The sequence below is a fragment of the Notechis scutatus genome, chromosome 2, assembly GCF_049901735.1.
Source record: "Notechis scutatus isolate UNSWTSFEM ecotype Mainland chromosome 2, rNotScu1.2, whole genome shotgun sequence".
Classification (NCBI taxonomy): Eukaryota; Metazoa; Chordata; class Lepidosauria; order Squamata; family Elapidae; genus Notechis; species Notechis scutatus.
In genome coordinates this window covers 194,231,133-194,250,087 of record NC_142010.1, presented here as the reverse complement: position 1 = coordinate 194,250,087, position 18,955 = coordinate 194,231,133, and the positions used below count along the sequence as shown (strand labels likewise).

The 18,955-nt window shown below is 37.3% G+C and overlaps 1 protein-coding gene across 4 annotated transcripts in view; it reads left to right on the top strand.

Annotated features, from left to right (window-relative positions):
- LOC148132457 (uncharacterized) overlaps window positions 1-15,469 on the top strand; it is a 63,091-nt gene extending 47,622 nt beyond the window's left edge. For 2 of the 4 annotated variants that reach the window (XR_015748021.1, XM_087957732.1), the window contains 3 exons: window positions 7,209-7,304; window positions 11,018-11,139; window positions 15,280-15,469. Coding sequence is in view for 1 of the 4 variants with exons in the window: in XM_087957732.1 (XP_087813858.1) it covers window positions 7,209-7,304; window positions 11,018-11,139; window positions 15,280-15,341 (280 nt within the window). In the remaining 3 variants the exon portion in view is untranslated. The remainder of the gene's footprint in view (window positions 1-7,208; window positions 7,305-11,017; window positions 11,140-15,279) is intronic. The other 2 variants (XR_015748022.1, XR_015748023.1) reach the window with 1 other exon arrangement.
- Window positions 15,470-18,955: the final 3,486 nt, after the last annotated feature.

Here is an 18,955-nt window from a genome sequence, read left to right as displayed (position 1 = left end):
TGCTATCTCCATTATATGGCAAATACTTTCAATACTAGTTTCTGGAACCTGTATAAGATGTCCTCAAGCATTCATGTGACTGTGTGAAGACTTGAATATGATTAGAGAAAGAGAGCTTACTTCTTATCCTTTTCAATCATAACTTATTCAGCTGGAAGAAATTAAGCTGTCATTCATATAAAAACCTGTTCTCTAAATGGCCAAAGACCCTGCTTTATTAGGATAACACAGATGCAACTTATTTTCAGACATTTTACTTGAATACGTGGAGCTTGGACAGAATCAATGGTAGACTTTTCTCTTTAATCATCTTTCAAGACTTCACATGTTCAAATGAATACTGGAAAGGACTAATGGAATATCACAAATCTGAATTTTTGTCCCTGGATGTCTTCCATGAGAAATTGTGATTTCCTTTAGAACATTCGAGATCACTTCAAAATAAGTCTTTCATTGTGACAGCTTCCTACAGATTGTTGTTGGCTATTCTGAGAACAATGTTGAACTAGATTGTGCTTTGGTTTAATTTAGAACATTGTTCTTTTGCTCATGATATTTGCCAAAATAAGTTCTACCATCATTACAAATGCAGACCAAAGAGGATGAGAACTGGTGTTTTAAATTACATTTAAAGAACTAAATAGAGGTAATTTTTTGAAAACCAACATGCATTAATAATTAAATGAATAATGAACGAAACCAAAATCTCTTCCACATGATAATATGTTCCTGACACAGCTATAGTTTAAAATAATAGTGGCACTTTGGTACTCAATTGTTTTGAAACCCGTTGAATTTGGTACTCAATACATTTTGATGTGAACATTTTATCTTGGTACTCATCATTTATTTGGTACTTGATGCACAAGTTAGATTTTGTTGGTGTCAGCTGCCTTGCAACTCACTACATTATTCCTTATGGGGGGAAAATATTTTGTACTCATCATTTTTATGTACTTATTGCACCTCCCTGAACTAATTAATGATAAATACTGAGGTACCACTATAGTGCAGACTTAAGCATAATGATCTTCTTCATATGTTTTGGATTACAGATATTTTTCCATGTTAGTTCGGTTTGATAAACATGTAGTTCAAATATCTGGCTGGGTGGCTGGCTGGGTGGCTGGCTGGCTGACTGACTGGCTGTATGGATGGATGGAAGGAAGGAAGGAAGGAAGGAAGGAAGGAAGGAAGGAAGGAAGGAAGGAAGGAAGGAAGGAAGGAATTAAGGAATTAAGGAAGGAAGGAAGGAAGGAAGGAAGGAAGGAAGGAAGGAAGGAAGGAAGGAAGGAAGGAAGGTAGGAAGGAAGGCAGGCAGGCAGGCAAGTGGATAGTAATCTACAGTATCAATTATTATGCAGCATATTTTGAAACATATAATAATATTAATAATCAAGTTTGATTATATGTCCAATTAGAATTTCATAAAATTTTAGGATTATTATTATTTTTTAATCTCAAGAAAATCTCCAAACAAGTTTAGAATTAGTTTGGTCTGTTCTTTCCTGCATTTCATGGTGCTGTTTTATTTTAATTTTCTTTTCTCTTATCTACCTATTTTATATTTTTTCAGGAGTGTGAGGGAATAAAGGTTTCATTAAAGCTAGACAACATTTTTTTAAAAAAAATCTTTGATGTGGAAATAAATCTAATTAGAGTTTATTGTCCAGGAGTTTTAGATTACAGCAATCTTTCTTTTTTGTGCACTTAAGATAGGCTAGTGATGATTGTGGGTACAAATGTTTATCTGTCCTTTAATTTACTTTTGAGTATTTCTGTTATCATAAATTGCTAGGCAATTTCTTTAGAGTTATAAAAAAGGAAGAAAAGAAGATTTTAAAAATTGGACTCGGTCTCCATGTAAATCCCTGCAGTTTGCTGCAGTTTCTACTTAACAGGCAATGAAAAAAAATAGCAGCAATAGCTTTCTTTCTTTCCTTTTATGTAATACCCAATCTTTTATTCATTTCATTTTTATTATTTCACTTTTATTTTAAGAATATATAATAGTACATCCATGGAAAATACAAAGACCAGAAAGAATTAAAAGTTTACTTACTATTTAAAATAATAACAACACAATCAAATTTACATTATGTCATCACCATGTATAAAGTTATCTAAACTTATTGGAGTCAAATCAAAGTCAACATTTAACAGAAGAAGCCAATGCAGTAAGAATTAAAAGCCAGAAATCTCTCTCTTTCTCTCTCTGTCATATTTAGGGCATTCCTCTTTATGATGACAAAATAGATAAAATCTAATACTCTAAAACTTTAAGTTTAGAAAACCCCAAAATGTAGATGTGGTACATTTTATTTATTTCAAATGATCCTATTGGCTTTTTAAGCCTACAGTATATGTGAGATATATTGTACTATTTCAATTTTGTCTCTTCCCCAGAAGCAAAAGTGTTTTTTAAGATTTGAGGGAAATCTTTGTTCAAATCCTTGTTGACTAACCAATTCCCAAATGCTGAAGAAAATCAATTTGCATTTTGTCTTTCCTTGAGGCCCCAAAACACTTAGCCTCAGTGTTCATGTGTATACACATAGGTGTTGACCTAATGCTTCCTGTTACAGTATTTCAGAGAAGCAAACATATGTCTTTTGCGGGAAGCCATATTTTATTAACCTTTTGAAGGATGTGGTGGGTTATAAAAAAAGACAATAGCCTTGGACAACATTGATTGTACGTGAAAGTGAATAAAAATCCCATTTTTTGATTGTCCTGTCAATGTGTTTAAAAATAAAAATTAAATATTGCACTAAAATTTGGAAATGAAAAATGTGACTCTAAAAGCACATGAAGCTTAAGTTAGCATCGTGGAGACAGTGTTTAGTTTGAGTTAGAAAGTCTTGACCTAGGAATGAAAGACATTATATGGCCACAGCTGGCATAACCCTGGCAGAGAATTGGGACACGTTTGTTGTACTTTCATGCCATTTCTATCTTTTCTTGTTAAGCCAGATGTCAGTGGGAAGAACTGTGTGACCTTTTGAACATACATTGTCATCTGTTTCTTTTTGTTGTGGCCCGACTGGCCAGCAGAGCTGGCAGCAGATTTGGACAATGAGGAGGTTGGGGAGGAACATGGGCCAGTCCTGGAATCTGGGGAGGGCTTTGACGAATGCTCTGAGTCGGAGGCAAAGATGGGACCAGGGCCGTCTGACAATTATCAGCTGCTTTCAGAGTCCAGACATCAGTGAGGCAGAACAGCCTGAGCCTGTTCCCAGTGTGCACATGTGCAGAGTTGCCAGACGAAGGGAACAGCTGAGGAACAAGGGCCGACTTGGAAGTAAAGCCACAGGTGGACAGCGAAAGAGGAGTGAGGCTTTGCAGGAGACAATTAGTTCCTTCCGGCATGCTTGCCAAGTATTGCGGCATCTGAAAAATATCAGCCTGGCCCCTCTCTAAGTTTGATAAAGGTTTGTAATTGGAAACTATCTTGAAAGACTGTTGGCTGGGACATTGTTGGATAGGAAATTCATTGTAAATCATACAAAGGAGCTTTATCAGGATGAAGATGAGGCTTTGTGCTGTTGGGGAAGCCTAGGTCAGAACACCTTCCCAGATTTTGTCTGAGGAAGGGTACTTCCTGGGAGAGCTGGTTTGCCTTGATATTGGGCAATCCCAACAAAAATGGATTTCAAGCACAGAGTGACCACGTTTTCTCCTCTGCTCTAATGCATATGATAGACACCAGTGTTCTTCACATTCAGGAACATTAAGATATGTGGACTTCAACAAAGCTGCAGTTGCACATCTTAACGTTGCTAAGGCTGAGAATCACCTGTATTGGGCTTATTCTGCCTTGTCCCATCATTAGAATGAACAGATAACTGTTTCTTGAGGACAGAACTGACAATGCCACCTTTATTAACCCTTCACTCACTTCAAAGTCAGCCTCAACCACGTTTCTCTGCTGCATCCATTTCTGAAGGAACACTTTTCCATGGCAGGCCTTCCTCAGTGCTCCTGTCCATTTGCTAGAGCAGTGGCTTCCAACCTTTTGGGCACCAGGGACCAGTTCCGTGGAGAAGGTTTTTCCATGGACTGGTGGGGGTGTGGTTTTGTGTGCTGCTTGCATTCCGTGGATGGGGCTTCACTTGTTTATGGTGCATGGTTGCCAGTGTGGCCTGGACCAGTGCTGGCCCACGGACGGAGGGTTGGGGACCCCTGGGATAGAGTGCTTCATTATACCTCAAGCTACTTCAGCAATTCACTGGCTACCTAGCAGAGGGAGGACTACTCCTTCAACTGAGCCACATTTGATTTTGTACTTTAATAGTATCTATGCCTCCCTTTACCTGCATTGCTGAAATAGCATAGTAATTTAAGATCTTCACTTAGTATACGGAAAACAACCAATTTGAAACCCAGCAGATTATTTTTTTAAAAAAAAATATCATTTTAAAATATCACTTCCTACTTCTCCTTCAACCTTTTAAAAAGTTTTTAATTTATTCTTCTTCCATTCACCTTAAATGGAAAAAATTTATCCTTAGCTCCCAGATAGGCCATATATTATTAAGCCGGCAAAACTTTATATACTAAGTGAAGATATTAACCATTATACTATTTCAACAGTGCTAGTAAAGGCAAGTATAGAAACAATGAGAGTTCGTGCGGTAAATAATTGATTTGGTTAGCTTGTTTTGTCTGCATGTATTTTGCATTTTTGTAATTTAGCTCCCTATATAAAGAAAAGTGATATGCCAATGCTTTCCTGAGACAGAATGATGGGGAAAACACAGTAATAGGAGTGAAACTGGTCAAAAGGAGGACAGGCTTGCCTGCAATCAGGACTAAAACCTTCACAGAGTGTTGTGAAAGTGTCTCAGGCCAAACAGGATTTTCCTTAATCCCTGGAGTCCTAGATGAAGCAGCCATGACCATAACATAGGAGTAGCTTAAATGTTAAAGTCAGACATGTCAGTGCTTAGAGACAGGCCAGAGAAGAAGCTCCAACGATGAATACTAACACTACCTTTAAAGATTTCCCCTGACCAGTTGTTTCCAACTGTTGGGGGAAATGCTCATCTTTATTTCTTAGCTGAAGAAGCCAATGCTGTCCGAAAACATTTATGTGGTCATGTGGCCAGCAGGATTATACGCTAAGGCACATGAAACACTGTTACCTTCCCACCGAAGTGGTATCTATTTATCTATTTGCATTTGCATGCTTTCAAACTGCTAGGTTGGCAGGAGCTGGGGCAAGGATGGGAGCTCATCCCGTCGCATGGCGCTTGGGTCTCGAATTGCCAACCTTCTTGTCCACAAGCGCAGCATCTTAACTGCTATTTTATTTATAATTCTGCATGCTTGCTGGTTGTCTTCTTTTTCTCATGTTATCTTATACCCCAAGTAAACTTCAGTTTATACCTAAAAAGTTTGCTGTGTGATTTTGGATTCTGAATTACAGCCTTCCTCGTGTGCATGAGTACACAAGTTATTAAAAAGCATCTGTTCATGTTCTCAGATTTGTGTAAGTTATTATTACATTCTGGATTCATGTATTTATTACATGCTATTTATTTATTTTTAATAGGGAATTCTGGAGTTTGCTAGAAGGAAAAAGTTGGTTAATATCCTCACCCTGTGATCCATACCAGTGATCCCCCCCCCCAATATTATGTATCTACATGTCCCCAGGTGAAAAAAAGTTTTATATATTATTATATATTTTAAAAGCCTAGCAAAGGTGAAACAGGAAAACTCTGCTAGGGCACTAAGGGAATAAGCCTTTCAGTTTCTCCCTCCTTGGGAAAAAAAAGGAAATAATTAAAATGAGAAGTCTTACATGTAATACTTCTATCAAGAGCCTTCTCATTCGCCATCATATTATGGTAATTTTTCTCATGGTATATGGTGCCGAAGAACATTTTAAACAATTGTGACAGTAGAGAATGGTAGAGGTTTATCCCCTCATTCACTAATACTTGCCTTTACTAGCACTGCTGAAATACTAACTGACTTACAGTAATACTAACAGAGACTGAAAACGCCTCTAGTACCTACAATTATGACCACAATTAAGCCCAAAATTTCCATTGCTAAGCGAGACATGCCCCATTTTGCAACCTTTCTTGCTACAGTCATTAAGTGAATCATTGCCCTTGTTAAATTGGTAACATGGTTGTTAAGTGAATCTGGATTCCCCATTGACTTTGCTTGTCAGAAGGTTGCAAAAGGTGATCACATGATTCCCGGGACATTGCGACCGGCATATAAATTGATCACCTGATACGTATGAATCAGTTGCTAAGCATCTGAATTGATCACCTGATCACAGGGATGCTGTAATGGTTGTAAGTGTGAAAAATGGTCACAAGTCACTTTTTTCAGTGATGTAACTTCGAATGGTCATTAAATGAACTGTTGTAACTTGAGGATTACCAGTATTCGTATCAACAGTTTATACAAAATACCATAAAATCATTCTTTAAAGCCAGAACTGGGATTGACTACTTACTGTATATTCTAGCTGATACCTGAACCAACAACCTCTTAAAAAAGATTTTATTATAATCGACGAAAGAAAAACATAGAACTATGCAGTCGCTTGTTGGAATGTTATTGTCTTTCAATTGTTATTGTATTATGAAAAGCATTCAGCTAAATCTAAAAGCCAGTCTTTTTATGGTTAAGAATAAGGCGAAAAGAATGGAACTTGATTTTTAGACAAAGCGTTAGTTGGCAATCTTAGTAAAAATGATCCTCTCTTGAACTTAGGAGAAAAAAAATATCAGTTCTTATGCTATGGAAATCAATCCCAAAAAGCCAGCTATTGCTTTTTTTTCCTTTCAAAGCACACTGAAGAGGTGTGAAGATTCAATAGCAGCTATTTCCTTAAGTGTTGGAGACTGGAAAATGATTCTTCTATTGTCCCCTTTTTCAAGAAATGCTTAAAAATGCTTATAAGTTGCTCGGTTCCTTTGTCTTCTTTCTTAATAGACGTTTTCTCCCATAGTGGTTACACTTTCCATTCCAGTGTCAAATTGGGTCAGTGGAAGTGATCAATGGAACAATAAAGTTGGAGGACTAGAACAAGACTGCACCCCAAGTTTTTAAGAGACCCGGAAAAGTTATTTTTCTGTACATTGATGAAAGAAATAATTATGTTAGATAATTTTGCAGAGCAAACTCAACATTACTATGGGAAGGGTTCATTTCCTTGATCATGTGTATTATTTCACTTATAGTACCAAGATTAACAGAGACAAACAATCAAGCAGTGAACAACAGCCTGATCAAGAAACTATCAAGGAGAAAACAACAGCCCTACCAACAATAACAGGGTAAGCTACTGCATATAAACAGAGAGCAAATCCCATTCCCTTCTAGCATTGAAGATGTTACACAGATTGGTAATAAAATGTCTGTAAGAAAACAACAAAGCTCAGAGAGCACCAAGAATTGCACAGTATTTTCACTTTCTTCAAAATATGGTAACCCATCCTGGTGGGTCCTCTTACTCATTCTAGAACTGAGTTCTGGACGTCTGCTTGGAAGACCTTCCCTGATAGTTCTTTAGACACCAACAGCAATTCCAGGCTCATGAACCTAGAATAAGAGCATAGCAATTGTGTTTAATGTTGACTAAAAGCCCATTTTCAACCTCTAGATTTGTCCATCTCATTCTGACATAATCCTACTCTTCTTCCTGGAAACACCACATGGAATTAAATGACCAAAACTGGGATTTTCAACTAAAATGCTGAAGTCTTTGAGAAAAGCACAGGCAATGGTAGTTCTTAGGCAATGGATTCTTCATATAAAATCATAAATAGTGCAGTGAAGGGTCACCCTAATCATAACTGGGTCATAGAAAATATTGCTTTAAACCAGCATTTTTGTATGTGTATAATCAGCTTATAAACAACACATTTCACAGAGCTTTTGTATTATACTTGTTCGATATGTGGTCATCAGCAGTGTTGAAAGGTCAGTCCCAGGAATCCATCATGCTAAAAAAAATAGGAGCACTGAATTATGGACTTGTGTTTTGCTTTATTGAAATTTGACTGAAATATTTTTAATGAGACACTAGCACCTCTTTTTAGCCCATTGCATGGGCAGGCAGAAGAACTCTCTGTATAACTTCTTTTGACAGATAAAAATCCTAAAATAATTATTGCATTTGGGAAGTTTGCAATTCTAGACTGCAACATGAGTACTTTAATATCAAAATAAACTAACTGCAATCATGAATCTTTTTATATGCATGCCACATTGTATTTTTGTGTTGTCAGGGTCTGTGAGCTGTAATAAAAATGCTCATATGGTCTGAATTCAGGGTCAGGTTAAATTAAAAATAAACCCAGCCCAATAAAGCTAAGTACAGGCAGTCCCTGGATTAAGAATGAGTTTCATTGTTCCCAATTCTGTATTTAACTTGAACTTGTTTGTAAGTTGGAACCCAACTTACAAACAGTCTGTCTATTACTAAAAATAACACATTGACAAAAATTTCCATCTGTCAATAACAAAAGGCCATACGGCTTAAATGGAACATATACCCAAACTCAGCAGAGGAAATAATCATCAAGGCAATTAACATGTGGCAATTCCAGTCATTGGATACACAGCTGGAGTAGTGGACTGGGTTCAAGCAGTCTGGATAGGCAAACCAGAGAAATCATGACATTGAATCATAACCTTCATCCATGCAGCAGTGCTGACAGGCTGTACTTATTAAGGAGCATAGGTGAGCGTGGAATGTTGCAAATACACCAGACAAGGGGGAAAAAGAGGCATTGGAAGAATATCTGAAGGACTGTGAAGAAGATGCACCAAAGCTACTATACTGTGAAGGCTTATTGCAGTGGCCCCCAACCTTTTGGACACCAGGGATCCATTCAGTGGAGAAAGATTTTTCTGTGGACCGGAGGGGCCATGGTTTTGCATGCTGTCTACATCCTACGAATGGAGTTTTGCTTATTTGTGTGGACTGGTTGCTGGCATACCACAGATCGGTGCTAGCCCATGGACTGGGGGTCTGGATAGTGGATGTGCCAGTTCCTGGAGGCAGTAGAAAAGAAGAGAAAGAACTGGAGAAAACCATAAAATATAAAGACCTGCAAATAGAAGTTGAATGACTGTAGCCAAAGAAAGCAAAGATGGTACCAATAGTAATAGGTGCCTTGAGTGTAGTCCCAGACAACCGGAGCACAATTTGAACACTTGTCAGCACTGACGAAATCATTGGACAATTGCAGAAATTTACTCAGAATAGCTTAGACCATGTTTCCCCAAAAATTAGACCTAACCAGAAAATAAGTCCTAATACATCTTTTGAAGCAAAAATTAATATAAGACCTGGTCTTATTTTTGGGGAAACATGCCACAATAACTTAAACCTCATCAAACAACAAGTCTGCCTATCCTATCCTATCCTATCCTATCCTATCCTATCCTATCTAATCCTATCCTATCCTATCCTATCCTATCCTATCTGTTTGGGAAAGACTTGATAGGTGGATAGAAATGCCAAATCCAGTCTAAACATCAGGCTGATTGTGCAACCAATCATAATGTTAAAAAGGGGTGTCATACCAAACATTCTTGGATGGCACCTAGAAAATCTGCCCATTGACAAATTTTCTCCCTGTCAACTCCAAAAGGCCAACCTTATGATATACTATGCCAATACATTTCAGCTTCCATTTCTATGCTTGGCAAGAACTGAATTTGTCTGAAGGCCAATATCCATTAAAGAACTGGCAGCTGTGGTTTCACATTATTCTGTATATAAAAATAGGAGGAGAGAAAGCTTTTGGTAAGGATTTGGACAGAGGAATCATAGATCCACTTCTCCCGCCCCCCCAAAAAAAATAAGATACTTATATTTATGATTAATAAAACTGGCTCATTTCAAGGATAAATAAGTGCAAAATCAGGTAGTCATCAACTTATCAGTGGTGGGATTCATAAACAATCATAAATATTATGATTTAAATAATCATCGTCATAAATATGATCTAGTTGCCCAGCACCCATTTTTGATCATGTGACCACAGGAATGCTCCAATGGTCATAAGTGTGAAAAATGGTCACAAATCACTTTTTTCAGTGTTGTTGTAACTTGGAATAGTCACTGAATGAACTGTTGTAGGGTTGAGGACTATCTGTATAATTAAAGTGAATGGACTTAAATATATGTGGTATATTCAATATCGAATGCAGTGGTGGGATTCAAAAAAATGTATTACTGGTTCTGTGGGCATGGCTTGATGGGCATGGCTTGGCTTGGTGGGTGTACTTGGTGGGGATGCCAGGGAAAGAATACTGTATAATCTCCATTCCTACCCCACTCCTGCAAAATCCCATTCTCTCCCCATCCCGCTAACATGCTTTCCAGATTGGTTCTCCTATGCGAGCAACAAAAGAAGACCCAGCCAATCAGCTGGGAATCGGGAGGCAGAGAATAGATGGGGACAGGGCCAGTCAGAGGTGGCATTTGCCAGTTCTCCGAACTACTCAAAATTTCCAGTACTGGTTCTCCAGAACTGGTCAGAACCTGCTGAACACCACCTCTGATCAAATGTTGTAAAAATTCCCTGCCTAGGTCATATCTGTATTTCTATCAGGTCAAAACATAATGTAATCACACTGTGAAATTATCATCTCACCAGCGGCAGCTGATAAAGTGACAAGAGAGCCAGGAAACTCACAAAACCACAAAGTAGGAAATTTAGCGAATCATAAACTGATGCTTAGTAGTAGCTATTTATATTGTTAAATTATCTGTGTTACGCTTAGAGAAATCTAAGCATTTGCTCCACTCTCCCCTAGAAATTAATTAGTCTCAGCACTTTGCATATGTACCGATATTAGTAAAACTTGATTTTCAGTTATTTGAAGACAGCATTACAATTTTCTTGTGGTTAAGTGAATAAAGAAGGAAGAGATTTACATAAGCCCAGTCTTGCTTTTGTTTTATAAAATCCATTTGTAAAACCCTGTTTGTGGGTTACCTATCATTTTTATTACTGCATGTATTTCCTGACAGAACAGTTAATCAGTGGAACAACTTGGCTCCAGAAGTTGTGAATCCTCAACACTGGAAGTTTTTAAAAAGATGTTGGATAACCATTTGTCTGAAGTGGTGTACGGTTTCCTGCCTAGGCAGGGGTAGGTCCCTTCCAACTCTGTTTCCAATTCTATTCTATTCTATTCTATTCTATTCTATTCTATTCTATTCTATTCTATTCTATTCTATTCTATTCTATTCTATTGTACTCTACACTACTCTACTCTATTCTACTCTACTCTACTCTACTCTACTCTACTCTACTCTATTCTATTCTACTCTACTCTACTCTATTCTGTGTAAGAATATTATATATTGCATACATGCAGAATCATGTTCCATACTGAAATTAACTTGTAGTGTACATTATCAAGCTGAATGCATATCCTTTGGCTCTTATTTCAACCATGAATTAGGCTGCATCTATACTGTTAAATGTTAGTCTGTAGGCACCTAAGAAAATGGATTTGTATTGTTTCTTTGGATAGGAAGAAGTAGGAAAAAAATTTCCAAAAGTGGGGATCACTGCTATAAAGTCTCTATCCTTGTATGCATTCACTAGAAATGTTAACACTTTCCTTAAGTATAAAAGGCCTTAATATCCCAGTATCTCAATAGCCTGAATCCAAGTTAGGGATGATAAATCTGTAAATTTTTGTTCTATGTAAACTTACTTTTGTCTCCAACCTGTGTTTTATTTTGCTGCCTGTCCATCACTTTTTTTCATGAAAATTTATATACATTTTTCACAATTCTGTAGAATTTTTTAAAAATATTGATGTTTGTTAATATAAGGGGGCATTATATTATTTGGGGGCATTTATTGTTGCATTCCTGTTTTTCACGTGTAGTTTTTTCAATGGTTTTTTTTTTTGGATTATTCTTGTTTACATTATTTATATCATTTGCCTTTATCTGAGTTTTTAAGATGAGAATTATATGTCATTCGGAATGATACCATTCGAAAGGAATACAGGTAGCCCTCATGTTATGACCACAAGTGAGCCCAAAATTTATGTTTGCTAAGTGAAACGTTTGTTAAGTGAGTTTTGCCCCATTTTTACAACTTTTCTTGCTACATTTCTTAAAGGAATCACTGCAGTTGTTAAACTAATAACCTGAATCTGATCTCCCCCTTGACTTCGCTTGTCAGAAGGTCACCAAAGGTGATCACATGGCCCCAGGACACTGTAACCACCAGAAATGTGAGTCAGTGTCAAGCATCCAACTATAAATCATATGACCATGGGGATGCTGCAACGGTCATAAGTGTGAAAAAGGTCATAAATCACCTTTTTTCAGTGATGTTGTAACTTCAAACAGTCACTAAGCAAACTATTGTAAGTTGAGGACTATTTGCATATGTAGAATCCTCTTTGAGTTGGCTATTTGCTTGCAGATGTTTCATTACCAGGTGTTTCTGTTCATAGACATTAATATCTTAGACAAGCAAACAGCAGCCTAGGAACTACAGAGGAAAACTATATTCCTACCAACAATGACAAGTCAAGGTACTGAATATAAACAGACAGGAAACCCCACTCCTTTCTAGCAATAAGATGTTACTTAGAGACCAAATAAAATCTCTACAAGCAAACATCCAAGCTCAGAGAACACTAAGGACTCTAGCACTCAGAGTGAGGCTCAACTCCTTGGCATGCATGTCATGTAACCTAGAAATATGTTCACGTTTTTAGGTGCAAACTTCCAGAACATGTGCATATTGAACATGTATTTTACTTGATTAGCTCCATCATAACATTTTAAAAAGGACGTGGTGACTCAGTGGCTAAGACGCTGAGCTTGTTGATCAGAAAGGTCAGCAGTTTGGCGTAACGGAGTGAGCTCCCGTTACTTGTCCCAGCATCTGCCAACCTAGCAGTTCGAAAGCATGTAAAAATGCAAGTAGAAAAATAGGGACCACTTTGGTGGGAAGGTAACAGCGTTCTGTGCGCCTTCGGTGTTTAGTCATGCTGGCCACATGACCATGGGACATCTTCGGACAGCTCTGGCTCTTTGGCTTTGTAAAGGAGATGAGCACCGCCCCCTAGAGCCGGAAACGACTAGCACGTATGTGTGAGGGGAACCTTTACCTTTACCTTAACATTTGAAAAGTCTGTATTGTGCTTTATTATCTTGGTAAAGGAACCAAATGTAATACGTGATGCTTAATATGGCAATACAATGAGTTTTAAGTTACCTGAATTATTTGAAAACAGTTTAATAGGAGCCACGGTGGCGCAGTGGTTAGAGTGCAGAACTGCAGGCTGCTCCTGCTGATCACCGGCTGCCTGCAATTTGGCAGTTTGAATCTCACCAGGCTCAAGGTTGACTCAGTCTTCCATCCTTCCGAGGTCGGTAAAATGAGGACCCAGGATTGTTGGGGGAAATATGCTGACTCTGTAAACCACTTAGAGAGGGCTGTAAAGCACTGTGAAGTGGTATGTATGTCTAAGTGCTATTGCTATTATAAGTAGAAGATTTAAGGTATATTTCAGACAATACTCAGATAAGATACTATTATTTAAGTCCAGGCAGGAAGATGTTACCCTGCTGAATATATTAGGTTACACTTTAAATATTTCTTGGTTATAGCAATAGCACTTAGTGTTGTAAACCACTTCATAGTGCTTTACATCCCTCTCTAAACAGCTTACAAAATCAGCCTGTTGCCCCCAACAATCTGGATCCTTATTTTACTGAAGGATGGAAGGCTGAGACAACCTTGAACCGGTGAGAATCAAACTCCAGGCAGTCAGCAGAATTAGCCTGCAATACTGCACTTAACAACTGCGCCACCATGGCTCATCTACATATTATAGTTAACAAACTATATAGGAACTGATCTGAAGAATTGATCTCTCTTTTTTACAAATAGAATCAGCTGCATATTATCTCTCTCAGGAAATGATATTTTCCTTAAGAAGAAATGTTATCTTTTAAGTGCCTCAGTGGGATACAGAAAGTTGAATCCTTGTTATGATAATTATTATTATTATAAGAATTATGTTTCATTGAGAAGCCAGATGTTTCGAATTTTTGTCAACGTATTGAGTCCTTCCCAAGGATCAGGGATGTGATGTGGATGTTTGATGTTGTTAAAGGTATTGTTGCGGGATGTAGACTGTTCCAAATAAATTTGCCTTTGCAATTGACTGATGGTGACTTTGTCAATTCCAGTGGTTTTTAAATGGTTCTCCAATTGTTTTGGCATTGCATTCAAGGTTCCTATTTCTATTGGAAATACTTTCGCTTTCTTTTGCCACAGTTGTTCTATTTCTTATTATTATCGTCAAATTTATTTGCTGCCCATCTTGCGGTTCAAGGCAACTCTGAGCAGATGTGAAACAAAGAAACTGAGTTTCTTTTTCCAGCATGAATAACTAATGCATAAAATTGGTTTGTTTTCATGGTATTCTCCCCTGCCATTGCCTGCCAAGCATTTGGAACCTATTTTCGATAACAGATTTAACATATAAATTGGACCAAACTTGGCAAAAATCAGAAATATTTAACAGGGCACAGATGGTAAAGCAGAAAAGCAATATCCAGAGATTTGGGTGACTTGAGTGTGCTCTAACCTCTCATCACCTGCTGTGGCCCAAATATGAATAAAAATATTTAAAGAATCACCATACAAGTGCTGTAAATCATGTAAATTTATAAGTCCCACTATATTATTCCCTGAAACCATGCACTAAAAAGATCATGAATGGAAAGTAGAACATTGCCACTTTGTATGTTAAATGTGGTAACAGAAATAATCTGTTACCATTTTTTTTACTTGCTTTTTTTTTTTAACCTTATGAGAAAAAGGCAACCATTAGCTGGGAACCTCATGTGCCTCTCAGTTTGAATAGTTCCAGAAAAATAAGAAAGATATTAAGTACTGGTGGCTATAGAGGATTGTGAATAGGAAGACATGCAATTTCTTTCCTTATGAACTATAATAAAATCACAATCAATGGACTTTACTTATTGGAATCATAAAACACCCTTAGCCTCTGCTAACAGTTTGTTCCTTTGGGACTGTGAGAATGCCACAGTTTCTTTGGTCTGGATGAATGCTAACTAATTATTGAATTCACAGTACATTGGAAAAGGACATTGCTTTCCTGCTGCTATCACAGCAGATTCAAAAATGTGTTGTTGTTTTTTTTTTTAAAAAAAACACTACACACCTCAAGCAGCATTTTGTGTTTTTGCCAGGCTGATATTGAACATTGATCTTCTTATTTCAGGTTATGGAAGAAAATGCAAGCAACCCAGTTGGACCTCTGATGGACAACAGAGAATTATTTGAACATCAATGGCCTTATGATTCTTGCAATTTCTCTCTTATTTCTCTGCTATTTCAATTAGATTCCATTTAAATGAATATTCAAGTTGATGCAATTAAGATTTGAAAATGCAAATACATTTAGAATTATTCTTCAGAAGTCTATAACTTTGAACCCATCCAAGTCATCCATCTTCCTGTTTCCCAAATCTTTGCAGTGCTTGTTAAATCCAAGTTGGATTTTTTTTTCCTGCATAAGCTTTTCTCTTTAATATTAAAATGATCAGATTCTGCTGCTTCTAAACTGGCCAATCACTGAGTTCTTGATCTAATTAGTAATTAACAAAATCTTCCCCATCCCTCCCTTATATAAAGAAGAGAAGGAGATGTCTTTCCTTCTTTGTCTATACATTTTGTGCTTTGTCTGGTATTAAGCAATTAAAATAAGGAGAAAGAGCCTGCTGCATCCAGTAGAAGGGAAAAGCAATAATGAAAATGCAAACAAATGGTGTTAGATGCAGCAGCTCTATCAGCACATTAACACAGCAGAAAACCTAGATGCAGATGTCTTGAGAACATACAGTACTCTTAGTTATGGACAACATGATTACACTTAACCCTTCCCAAGTAGGTCACAGCAGCTATTTCTATCTATTGATATGCAAACATTTGGACGTTTCTATCTATTGATATGCAAACATTTAGAAGCTGAATGAGATTATTTTATAAGTCTTGGTTAACCACAAAAAGGTTCCTATGAGTGCAGAAGGCTGAGAGAGTGATGAACATTCTGCAGCGGAGAACTGGAGAAATTCCAGAAATTTGGTTTGGAGCAGAAATATACTTTTAATTTCCAAATGTAAATAACAATCTATGTAATGTAGCTACTTTCAAAATTAACAACTACACATGATTCAAAAAGTAAAAAAGACAACCCATTGAAACTATTTTGTTGTGACCTTTGCTCTCAATGTTATTTCCAAACCAAATCCTTCCATGTTCTATAAAGCCAAACCAAAAATTTCTTACTAATTTTCAGTTTGGACAACAATACTTTGTCTAACTGAGGAGTCCTTGGTGCTCTCTGAGCTTGCTTGTTTTCTTGCAAACGTTTCATTACCCAACTAGGTAACATCATCAGTGCTAATAAAGAGTGCAGTTTGCTGTCAGTTTATATTCTAGTGGCTTGCCTGTCACTGTTGATGTGTGTGTGGGAGGGAACTTAGAGATTCTTTGGCTGGGCTGTTTGCTGTTGGCTTCTTTTGTAGTTTCTTTACTGTTTCTTTACTGTTTCAGACCAGGTTTTCCAAAGAGCACAGGACAATCACTTGAAGCAGAGGTGAAGTTTATTCAAGGACATGACTGACAATCTCAATAAGACTGACAATCAGAGCAAGACATACAATCACAAGAATCTATGGTAGCTACGACATTAACAGCTTTAGAGTGATTATTTTGATAGGGAATTCTTTCTATTGGCCCTAAAAATCATACAAACTATGCTTTAATGTACTAGCATCAGACTCATGTTTGGGGGTGTGAAAAATAAGCAATCGGTTTTAGGTAGAAAGCTGTTGTTTGATAATTTGATGAGGGAAAGAATTCAGTTCCTATGTCTTATCACTTATATGTCTGAGCATATTAAAGCAGTTATAGAAATTCTGCACAATGGTTTTTACAGATTTCATCCGGGTCAATGGTTTCTAAAGTTATGCTTTCTCCAAACTTGTTCCTAGGTCTGTTGAGATATTTTAGAGTCTGCATGAGCCCCCATTTCTGATAGGACCTGGGAAGTTAAAAACCAGAGGTGTATTTTGACAGTGGTAACTGCTTTAGGTATCTCTTCCTTCTGCATGTTACAAAGAGATCACCTTTTGTCCCCCTTTTTTTTAAAAAAAAGTTACCTTTTTTTAGTTGCCAGTGTTTGCTTCTACTATTACATCAATGTTTTGACTGATTTATCTGTTTACACTGTTGTAAAGTTTTATATTAATTATTTCAGATTTATACATGGCTGGTTGAGTTGTCAATCATTGTGATGGATACTGGGTCATTTCCAATGCTACCCTCACAGAACGGGTTACTGGAAGCTAAATTAAGTGTCCTCTATTTATCATGGAAGTGCTTAGAATATTTCAAAAATATTATATGAAAGGTCCAAAGATCTTAAGCTGTTACAGAGGCTTAAAGAAAATCTCCAAAAGCTGGGCCAAGGGAACTTTTATAATTATAGGATTTTATTCATTTGCACCTAGCCAAAGTACAGAATTTTTTGTATTTTGTACAAAAATGTACATGGTACATTTTTTGCTATGTACCATGACACTGGCATTATCTTATTCCCTGTCTGTGTGCTTAAGTTGTGCTTACCTATAGTAGCATTAATGTTTTCCTCCTTATTCTGACATTATCCAAGGCTAACATCACAGCACATGAAATCTTTTAGGTTTCAGCCCCCATTACTATGAAATGAAGCTGTATGATTGACGGTGAATGGCAACAGAGTCAACAGAGTCAGGATAGGGGTGGCAATGGGAAAGAAAACATATCGCTGTAGAAATCTGTTGATTTAGGAATAGAATACTTTGGGGGTCTACCGAAGGGAATACTTTAACTTAGTAATGGAGAAAGGCTGTTATCTCTATCTCTATTTTCACTCCTAGTGTCCACAAGGGAGGAAAATAGAGAGGGCAGGAGAGGAAATGATTGCATATATGTGTGTTTTATTTTATTTTGTTTATTTATTTGATTTATATAGCTGCCCATCTCAACCAGTGATTCTGGGCAATATATATCATAAGAAGAATTAAAAGAATGCAAATAAATATGTTTGGTCGGTTTGGTCTAGTGGTTAAGGCACCGGGCTAGAAAACAGGAGACTGAGAGTTCTAATCCCACCTTAGCCATAAAAGCCAGCTGGCCCAGGGTCACCCTTTCTCATCCCAAACCCACCTCACTGGGTTATTGTTGCTGGGAAAATAGGAGGAGGGAGGCATATTGGATATGTTCACCACTTTGAGTTATCTGAAAAATAATAAAGGCGATAAACAAATAAACAAATAAACAAACAAGCAAATAAACAAATAAATAAATAAATAAATAAAAAATGCCACGATGGTGCAATGGTTAGATGCAGTATTGCAGGCTGACTGCTGATTGCCAGCAGTTCTGTAGTTCGATCCTGACAAGCTCAAGGTTGATTCAGCCTTCCATCCTTCCGAGGTCAGTAAAATGAGGCCCCAGATTTTGGGGGGCAATAGGCTTACTCTGTAAACCACTTAGAGAGAGGTTGTAAAGTATTGTGAAGCGGGATATAAGTCTAAGTATTATTGCTACAAAATAGTCTTCTTTTTTCTTTCTCTTTCACCACTCTGGATGTCAGGGTAAATAAGTGGTTGCTGAGCAAAATTATTGTCATGGATGTTAATACAGCCAAGAAACTGGGCCCTTAACACAGTCAGTGTCCTAGGCTCAGCCACATAACCAAATTTTCACTACAATAGAAGGACCAAGTCATCCTATCTCTGAAGGGACAATGTTCCAAAGGGTAGGAGTGACAGCAGAGTAGGCTAAATAATATTAAAATAGAATATATTAACAGAGTTGAAAGGGACCTTTGAAGTCTTCTAAGCAACCCC